This window comes from Eumetopias jubatus, unplaced genomic scaffold, assembly GCF_037043125.1.
Source record: "Eumetopias jubatus isolate StellerSeaLion01/CBP00866 unplaced genomic scaffold, mEumJub1_p1.0 scaffold_11, whole genome shotgun sequence".
Classification (NCBI taxonomy): Eukaryota; Metazoa; Chordata; class Mammalia; order Carnivora; family Otariidae; genus Eumetopias; species Eumetopias jubatus.
The window spans coordinates 69,486,619-69,496,639 of record NW_028274817.1 but is presented as its reverse complement, the minus strand read 5'-3'; the positions used below and the strand labels follow the sequence as shown (position 1 = coordinate 69,496,639).

The 10,021-nt window shown below is 45.9% G+C and overlaps 1 protein-coding gene across 1 annotated transcript; it reads left to right on the top strand.

Moving 5' to 3' along the window:
• Window positions 1-537: 537 nt before the first annotated feature.
• Window positions 538-8,970, top strand: LOC114202320 (rho-related GTP-binding protein RhoG-like). The gene is made up of 3 exons (XM_028095488.2): window positions 538-625; window positions 5,139-5,236; window positions 5,420-8,970. The coding sequence occupies exons 2-3, from the start codon at window positions 5,225-5,227 to the stop codon at window positions 6,008-6,010; spliced, it is 603 nt and encodes a 200-aa protein (XP_027951289.1). The 5' UTR covers window positions 538-625; window positions 5,139-5,224; the 3' UTR covers window positions 6,011-8,970.
• The last annotated feature ends 1,051 nt before the right edge of the window (window positions 8,971-10,021 follow it).

The window sequence follows — 10,021 nt, the reverse complement described above, 5'->3', positions numbered from 1 at the left end:
TGAGCCAGCCAGGCACCCCTGAATTGTACAATTTTAAACGAGTGAACTTATATCTCAATAAAACCGCTAAAAAAGGAGTGCATACTGTATGATTCCACTTACAGAAAAGTCTAGAAAATGCAAATTACTATGGTGATCGAAAGTAACTCTAATTCGCTCACTTTCTCATCTTCTTTTATCGCCTCCATTTTTCCTAATACTTCAGTTTCCTGCCTGCCTCCTTATGTCAACGTTGGTCTTGAGGAGGAAATCGGGGTCTGGGGAGGAGGGGGCGGCCTCACTGTGCCAAGGGAAAGAGGAGCCTTGGGGAACCTCTGAACCGAGTAGCTCGTCTTGGGGTCCGCACCTGAGGGCCGGATCGAAGCAATCCTCGATTACCCCAAGGGGGTAGTCAGTCTAGAAGCCCGTGACTCGCAGACCGTGAGGCTGGCGTTGGACTCCACTTCCCAGGAGGTGTCGGGGCACCCAGCCGAGACTGCGTCTGACGACGGGGGTGGGACTCGGGAGCTGCCCGGATGTGGCGCCGAGCCCGCCGAGCCCGCCGAGCCCGCCCACCCCGGCGAGAGTCGCGCCGGAGGCTGTGCCCGCCACGGTCAACAGCGCGGGAGGACGACTGCTTTGCCAGGTAATCTTTAGGGAGACTCCCCGCCCCCAGCGCTCCCCCACCCCCGCCCGCACCCCAAATTCTCCGCGCTTTTCCTGAGTCTCCCCAGCCCGGGACGGCCGCGTTAGTCTGTGAGCCGTTCCTTGGGATGGAAGGCATTGGGGGTGGGATGAGGTGGATGCATACGGCTCTTGCTGCTGGCGACTCGCATGTGGGGCCACCTCTCTGTCCCAGGCTCACGAGTCCCTAGGAAGTCCCGGAACCCAGCAGCCTTGGTGGAGAAGGATGCGAGCGAAGTGCCGAGCGGGCTTGTGGGGCTCTTGCTGGGTCACTACCCCTGCCTCCCTGGTTTAAGTTTCCAGCCGCAGGATAGTCTTCCCCTGGCTCCGGTTTGGGGAGCGTTCACGGGGCTTCCTTCGGCCTCGAGAGCCCCAAAGCCTTCTGCGACTGGACTTGAACCGAAGAAGTCAGTCTTCAGTGTGAAAAGGCTGCCGGGGTTTAGTAGGGGAGCTAAGTTGTGTAGAGTAGTGAATACAAATGGGGGGGGGGGGCTTCTGCTGAATTGCTTTGGTTTCAGAGAGTCACAGGATTTCAAGTGGATTAGACTCAGACTTATGGAAAGGGTGAGACTCGGAGGAGAATGTGCTAGAAACAGTAATCCTTTGAGCTGCGTTCTTGTCTTGACTGTTACTGGGTCTTTTACATTGTATTCAACCTAGGAGAAAATTGACTCCTATGCAGACTGTACGTGTGAAGGAAGGATACTTTGTCAGACGAGGTTGGAAGATTTGGAAGAAACTGTAATTCCCAGTTCACTGTGCGTGACTGATTGGGAAGGGAACTTTCTGGGGGTGTTGGTTTCTGCAGCACCAGCCCTCTCCCGATTTCCAATCCTAGAGGCATACCTAAAGATCTCTGAGCTGCCCTGGGGTTATCTGCTTCACAGTGCTACTGGGAGGCTTAAATAAGATATGTAAAAGTATTTGGCACAATGCCTATAACGAGCTCTCATTTTTTAGTTTCCCTTTGCTTCCCCATAGCAACTTTTTCCCCCCTTTGAGCCATGCATTACTCTGTATTATTGTTTGCCTTTTCATATGAGTCCTGCCTTTACCGCAAGATTGTAAGCTTCTAGCAGTCTTTCTTTTTACGCTTTTTTGAGTCCCTTCCAGCAGTGCGGTGCCCATGGGGATACCAGGGAGAATGTAGATAGTGGTGGTGATGAGGAGGGGAAAGCTGTAGGTGATCCATAACAGGACAGCATCATGCTAGATCCCGAGGCTGAGGTAAACAAGCTTTTCTCATTTGCCTTTCTCTTATAACTCCTAGCCGCCTCTCAGAGCTCCAGACCCTTTAAAAATATTTTTATTTTTAGTATTTGAAGCCACTTTTAAATATACAGTACAGTAGTGTTAACTATATGCGTATTGCTGTGCAGTAGATCTCTAGAATTTTTCATCTTGCAAAACTGAAACTTTCTTTTTTAAAGATTTTATTTATTTGAGAGAGAGAGCACGCGAGCGGGCTAGCACGAGTGGGGGGAGGGGCAGAGGGACAAGCGGACTCCCCACTGAGTGTGGACCCCCCCCAATACGAGGCTCGATCCCAGGACCCTGAGATCATGACCTGAGCAGAAATGAAGAGTCAGACGCTTAACCGACTGAGCCACCCAGCCTCCCCACAAAATGGTTGAATAATATTCAACCTTAAAAATATATATATATCTCACATTTTCTTTATGTTTTCATCTGTGATGGTCTTTAGGTTGCTTCCACCTCTTGGCTTTTTTTAAAAAATATTTTATTTATTCATTTGAGAGAGAGAGAGAACATGAGCAGGGGGAGAGGCAGAGGGAGTGGGAGAAGCAGGCTCCCCACTGAGCCAAGAGCCCGATGCGGGGCTCGATCCCAGCACCTGGGATCATGACCTGAGCTGAAGGCAGACGCTTAACGACTGAGCCACCCAAGCGCCCCCACCTCTTGGCTCTTGTGCATAACGTTGCAGTGAACACTGGTGTACAAGTATCTCTGAGAGGTCCTGTTAATTATTTTAGATGTATTTTTTTAGTATTTTTAAACTTTTTAACTATGGATAATTCCAAACACACACATAAGTAAATAAGACAGTATGATGAACATGTGGGCTGAATAAACGAGTCAATTAATTGTACAAAGTAGCCCCCCAGAATACCTGGGAGTTTTCCTGAACCTCCCTTTCATAGAGAGTTTGCTATGGGTGAGGATGTCCTGGGTTTTGTTTTAGACCTGGGATGTTCTAGGCCCTCAGCCATCAGTGTGGCTTGAATGCCCGTCTGCAGACCATATATACCAGGAGGGTTAGTAGAGAGAAACAAGCAGAAATGAGTGTAGATGCCTTTTCCTAGTTCTAGAGATGAGGAGCTGAGCTTGGGGTGCGAAGTGGTCTTTGGGCCTAAGAGTTTGCTCTGGATCAGCAACTCCCTCAGATGCACAGTTGTCCTGAAAGCAGTCACTTGGAACAGAGACGTTGGATACCGGATGATATGGAATAGAAGGCTGGGAAGATGAGTTGTTCATGCAGGAATTGCTGTAGGAATTCAGAGGAGAAAGAAATTAATCCAGACTGGGAAAATCAAGGAAGGCTATTCTCAAACAATGTGGTGGTGACTTTACCCTTTTTCCATTGACCTTGTATGTTTGATCCTTATGCCTGTTCCTAGATGGAAAAAGATAGGGCTGATGGTCAGTGAATGCTGGAGCTGAATTACACTCCGGACTTTTAGCTGTGGGACCCATGCTAAATGAAGGCTTCTAGGTGGAATGCCTTGCTAGTCAGAATTGGCTGTGTGGGATGAGAGCTACCTCTAGTGGGCCTGTGTGAAGCATACTCAGAAGGCCAACTTTTCTTTCTTTTTTTTTTTAAGATTTAATTTAATTTATTTGAGAGAGAGAGAGAGCCCGCACAAGCAGGGGGGAGGGGCAGAGGGAGAAGCAGACTCCCCACTGAGCAGGGAGCCTGATGTGGGACTTGATCCCAGGACCCCAGGATCATGACCTGAGCCAAAGGCAGATGCTTAACCCACTGAGCCACCCAGGTATCCTGAAGGCCAACTTTTCTTTACTCTGACTGAAAATAAGGTGTTTTGTTTTGTCTATTATATGGGCCTAATGTAGACCTTAGCTAGTAAGACAGCAGGATGAAGGATGTATCTATTCCCCCAAATTCTCAAGGTGAGAAATTAATTGATCCTCAATTTTATTTATTTATTTGAGGGTGAGAGAGAGAGAGCATGGGGCGGGGTCAGAGGGAGAAGCAGACTCCCCACTGAGCAGGGACCCTGATGTGGGACTTGATGCTAGGACTCCAGGATCATGACCTGAGCTGAAGGCATTTGCTTGACCAACTGAGCCATCCAGGCACCCTCAATTTTTTTTCAATAATCAAATACATATGACAGTTTATCCCCTTTCCTCCATTAACACTTGAAGAAGTTAATGCTATCATAGGATCAGGTCTGAAATTAGTGCAGTAGTTAAGAAGCTAAAGGAAATGGAGTGCTTTGGGGGCACTGACAGGGTAGGGCATTGATAAGAGTTTTAATATGGGGGTATAAACGTGGGAGTGCATAGTAAACATACATCTTGGAGGTCATCTGTGCCTTACCATTAACTCTCAAATACTTGATTCATGAAGAAATGGATGAGAAATGGTGGTGGTATGACCAATGGTTTTGCTCAGATACGGTGGGAGGGGATGAGGTCCCTGGTTTGTCTAGCATTGTAATGACATTACAGAACTTTTGCCTTCCCTGGAACAGAGGAATTATTATGAAGTCATAGTAGTTTCTAATACTTAATGAGTACTTTCTGTGTGGCAGGCACTATTAAGTACCACACAAACATTCTTTCATGTAAGCCACGGGTGAAAAGCCTGCCCAAGCTGACAAAGCTTAGAAAAAGAAAGGACTGGTTTTGGATTCCAGGTGGTCTGACATCAGAGCCTGGACTCTTAGCATCCTCCTCTGGATGGCTAAGTCTGACTGGCCTACCTTTCTCCAAGTTTATGACGTCACTGTCAGGAACAGGTTTCTTTGCTGAGTCCATAGCCAAAGACCCAAAGTAAGAGGTATATTTCTTTTGTTTCAACCTTTAGAACCTCCTTCTACATCAGTGTGTTTTTTTTAAAGATTTATTTATTTATTAGAGAGAGAGAACATGTGCATGTGGGAGGGGCAGAGGGAGAGGGAGAGAGAATTTCAAGCAGACTCTGTGCTGAGCACAGAGCGCAGTGCAGGGCTCGATCCCATGACCCTGAGATCACGACCTGAGCTGAAACCGAGGGTCGGACGCCTAACTGACTGCTCCAGCCAGGTGCCCCAACATCAATGGCATTTTAAAAATTAATTTCCATTTATTGAGCACCTGCTATGTTTTAGCACCTCTGAGACCTCCTGGCAAAAATGTGACAAATACCTATGTATATGAATGGTTTTTAATCTTTTTGGGCTCACAGCCCTTTTTGACAACCTGTTGACAGTTTTGGATCTTCTTTCCAGAAAAATTCACTTATGTACATGCACATAATATTGCATACTTCAGAGGCGGCTTCTAGGACCTACTGAAGTTTATCCTCTAGCAGTCCATGGACTCCACGGTAAGAACTCTTGCCCTATATAGTCTTTTCCAGCTGACTCTTCTATGGTGTTAAGGGGATGGGCAGTGGGGGGGGGGGCTCTTACCTCCTCTCTTTATCCTCAGAGAGAAATGTTTATAAAGCTTAGGCTCCCCAAATGAACCAAGCATCTGCGAACATTCATTCTTTCTCTCTTGCACTTAGGACTCCAAGGGAAGAATGCAGACAATCAAATGCGTGGTTGTAGGAGATGGGGCTGTAGGTAAGACCTGCCTCCTCATCAGTTACACAACGAATGCCTTTCCTGAGGAGTATATCCCCACTGTCTTTGACAACTATAGTGCCCAGACATCTGTGGATGGCCAAATCGTCAGCCTGAACCTGTGGGACACAGCTGGCCAAGAGGAGTATGACCGACTGCGAACACTATCCTACCCCCAGACCAATATCTTTGTCATTTGTTTTTCCATTGGCAACCCATCCTCGTATGCCAATGTGAGGCATAAGTGGCACCCCGAGGTCTCCCACCATTGTCCCAATGTGCCTGTCCTGCTGGTAGGTACCAAGAGAGACCTGCGGAATGACACTGAGACAGTGAAGAAGCTGAAGGAACAGAGCCTAGTGCCCACAACTCCTCAGCAAGGCACTTCCCTGGCTAAGCAGGTGGGGGCTGTGAAGTATCTAGAATGTTCAGCCCTGATGCAGGATGGGGTGCACGAGGTATTTTCAGAAGCTGTTCGGGCTGTGCTTTACCCTACCACAAAGAAGAACACCAAGAAGTGTGTCCTTTTATAGCTTTTGGGGTGCTACTTGGAGACTGCACCTAAGGGGGAATGAGAGGGATTCCTTTGATAGCATTGAACAAACAATGCCAGCATGAGCCATTTGTCTCTTTTCCTAGAAACCCTAGACTCCAGGTTATTGGGCTTTTGGAGGAACAAAGACAGCCTTGTTTGTACATGGCTGCTTTGAAGTTTGGTCTGAACCTTTTGGAGGAAGTTTGGGGAGAGAGAGAGAGACTGACTGACTTTTACCTCTAAATTAGCTTTCCTAGCTGTATTTACCATTGAGCAAGTGTCTCACAGAAAGACAAGTTTTTACAGTTTTCAAATCATTGCCTTAAACTTTCCGATATACTAATTTTGGAAAATCATTTTATATGTGATTCCTGGGTGTTCCCAGTGTCAGCATGTTCTTCCCATTCTGGAGATGAGACATGCTTGCAAAAATGGCTAAGCAGCATTTTTCCAAGCTCTGGGAGATACTAATAGATGTTCCTTAACAAGATTCTGTGGTCAAGTAAGTCAGGAACCAGTGGGGTTTTTTTTAAGTGTTTATTTAAATTCCAGTTAGTTAACATACAGTGTAATGTTAGTTTCACGTGTACGATATAGCGATTCAGTACTTCCGTGCATCACCTGGTGCTCATCACAAGTGCCCTCCTCCTTCATCCCATCACCTATTTCCCCCAGTCCCCCCACCCATCTCGCTCTGGTAACCAGTGATTTAAATAAAGAGGAACTGGTTCCTCTACTGGGGGGATTTATAACTTTTAATAAGTGAGCAACATTTCCCAAATTTATTTCACCAAACCTTTTCTTTTTTCTTTTTTTTGGTTCCACACAACACCTGTTAACATCTCTGGAAGCACAGTTTGAGAGAGGCTGGGTTAAGAGGAACTAGACATTCCCAAAGAGGCTGTGGAGAGAAAAAAAAAAGCATAATGTGGTCCTGTTCTTTTTGATGTTTCCCTGAGAGGGCCTTTGAGGGGAATGTTTATCAGGCACGGACTTGTTACTGGTTCCTCTTCTGCCCTCAGGAGATGAGTTTGGCACTTCGTCATGGTAGCACATTGGATGTGGGGTCTGATGGTCAGATCTGCTATCAGATTATGATAGCACTATAGGCCTGGTGATGTGGAATTAATCCCCCATAAAGCTGTGTCCCTGAGGCCTCTGTGAGGCCCTTTTTTTCTGTCAGCTTCTGCTTCAGGGAAAGACCACTGAAGGTTAACCCCATAGACCAACCAACCAACCACCCAACCAAAATATTCTGCCGGTCATTATCAGGGAGTTGTGATTCTTCTCAGTGTCCTACCTTGCTCTTTTCCTATTCCTCCCTCCTCTGTACACTCTGTGTGTGTGTGTGTGTGTGTGTGTGTGTGTGTGTGTGTGTGTGTGTGTGTTTTCAGTCCTGGTTGCCTTTTGAGGTCTTTTAGTTGCTTGAAGAAAGTTGGAGTAGGTTGGATCTCCAGACCCCAGGGCTGTCACATTTGTGGGGATTTTGCTGGGGGATTTCAGCTTGCCCTGCGGCGGTAGGAGTCAGACTCCTTACCTTAGTAAGCCTGCTTCTCCTTATTCTCCCTAGTTGTATTTTGACCTTCTTCATTAGATACGGAAGGAAAACTCCTCCACCTGGCAGATAGTGGTTGACAACTCCACTGTGCACATATTCTCTTACCCTGCCAAAAGAAGCATTGGATCTTTGAGAGTTTGGGAAATGGAGTTAAAAGAATCACGTAGCTCCCTCTGTGGTGAATGAAGAGTCTGTGCCTTGCTCTGGGATGGTCTTGCTGTTGCTCTTTGACAGTATATGGTCAGATTAGTCCTCAGGTTAACTGAGCCTCCTGGATAGGGTTGCCAGATAAAAGAGAGTAGTTTTGTTCTGTTTTTTTTTACAAACACTTTTTTAGTGTAAGTATGTACCATGCAATATTTGGGACATAGAGTCAGAAAATTATTTGCTGTTTATCTGAAATTCGAATTTAATGCGGCATCCTGTATTTTTGTTTGCTAAATCTGGCACCCCCTCTTCTTAGAGAATCGGAAGCTGGAGGTTGAGCAGATACCAAGTGTTGTTAGAAAGTGAAAGCTTGCATAAGCTCACTATTCTTCCTCCTTTCCTTCTGGTTTTCTTTTCCGTCACCATGGACTAAAATGTTCTGTTTTGCTTTTCCTTTATCCCTGAACTCTCCTCTTCATACAGTAATTCATTGGTGTGTATTTCTACACCATTGTCTAAAGCTGTGGAGGATCCAGGAGGGATAGTATTGTCTAGTAGATGTCTTCTATCTCAGTTTCAATGTGCTATATCTATTTCTGGCATGTGACCCAGGGCCTCCTGTTTGGGGGGGGTTGTAGGGGCTCTGTGTGAACAGGGTGTTAACTGGAAGAGGGTGAGGGTGGCCCTCCTTAACTAAGGTCCAGTAGCACTTTGGAAAGTGGGGGTCTATTATCGTAGTGTGGGGACTGTAGGAGTCAACTGGCCTGTGGGCACGTGCCAACTGCTCTATGTAGTCACTGAGTTTTTCCCACGGGTGGCCAAGTGAAGCACCTGTTGCTCGAGTGTATTCCGGTCTCAGGATGTTCGGATTGATGCTGCCTGAGGTGCTTACAGGACTTCATGGTTGAAAGGGGCTAGAAACACGGCTGTCACCTGTGTCTCTGGGAACTTTCCATTTAGCTACTGAAATCTTTGTAATTGGCTTTTAATTTAATAGCACCTCCTGCTCTTGCTTTGCCTGGGAAAATCTCAGATGTAAGCCTGGGCTTGGTTTGGTCAGACTCGCATCCTCTAACGAGTGGAGGTGCGATCCCCAAGTCTGAGAGTATGGTTTTGTATTGGACTCATCTGATGGTCCTGAACAGACACTGACATCTTGATTTTTATCTTAAAAGGAATTTGTATGATGACTAACATGCTAATATCACTTTTAAATTGTTCATAATGAATGGCAATAAACTTTTCTGATTTCACTGGGTCTATTGCTTTCTAAAAATCAGAGCAATTCCTCAACCCTCCTCCTTTGTCTTGAGTGGTTTCTAAATGCCTTTCAACTTGCTAAGGATGAAATAACTATAATTGTATTCCACATCGCACCTATGTGTAACTGTACTTATTTTTCTACCTCAGACAATCAGGGTAGGGAACTGTCTTCCCTGCTAACATTGATTCTCTCGTTCCTGCTGGTTTTCACTAATGACAGACCAGTTAGCTCCCTGTGGGTGATTTTTTCTCACTTAGTACACTGTATTCAATAAACAGTTATCACGCTCCTATTGTGTTATAGGTATTACAGTACTAGGGACTAGGGTTGTAAATATAGGACATAACATTCAATGTCCTTTGCCTCTTCCAGTTATTTCAGGAAAATAACCTTTCTCTGTGTGTTATAAAAATGAACTGATACTGTTAATTGTATATAGCGCTGGTGCACTATTAAGTGACTACTAAAAGGGACGCCTGGGTGGCTCAGTCGGTTAAACGTCTGCCTTCGGCTCAGGCCATGATCCCAGGGTCCTGGGATCAAGCCCCGCATCAGGCTCCATGCTCGGCAGGAAGCCTGCTTCTCCCTCTCCCACTCCCCCTACTTGTGTTCCCTCTCTCACTGTCTCTCTCTGTCTGTCAAATAAATAAATAAAATCTTAAAAAAAAAAGTGACTACTAAGGAGGAGCAAAACCATGTTGTGTTTTGTTTTGCTTTGCAAACAGCTTTATTGAAATATAATTACATACCAAAAAATTCACCCATTTCAGGTGTACAGTTTAATGACTTTTAGTAAATTTACTGACTTATACAGCTGTCACCAAAATCCAGTTTTATTTTTTTAAGATTTTATTTTATTATTTTTTAAAGATTTTATTTATTTGAGAGCAAGCGAGCATGAGTAAGAGCACAAGCAAGGGGAGCAGCAGAGGGAGAGGGAGAAACAGGCTCCCCGTCAAGCCGGGAGCCCGATGCGGGATTCAATCCCAGGACCCTGAGATCATGACCTGAGCCGAAGGCAGATGCTTAACTGACTGAGC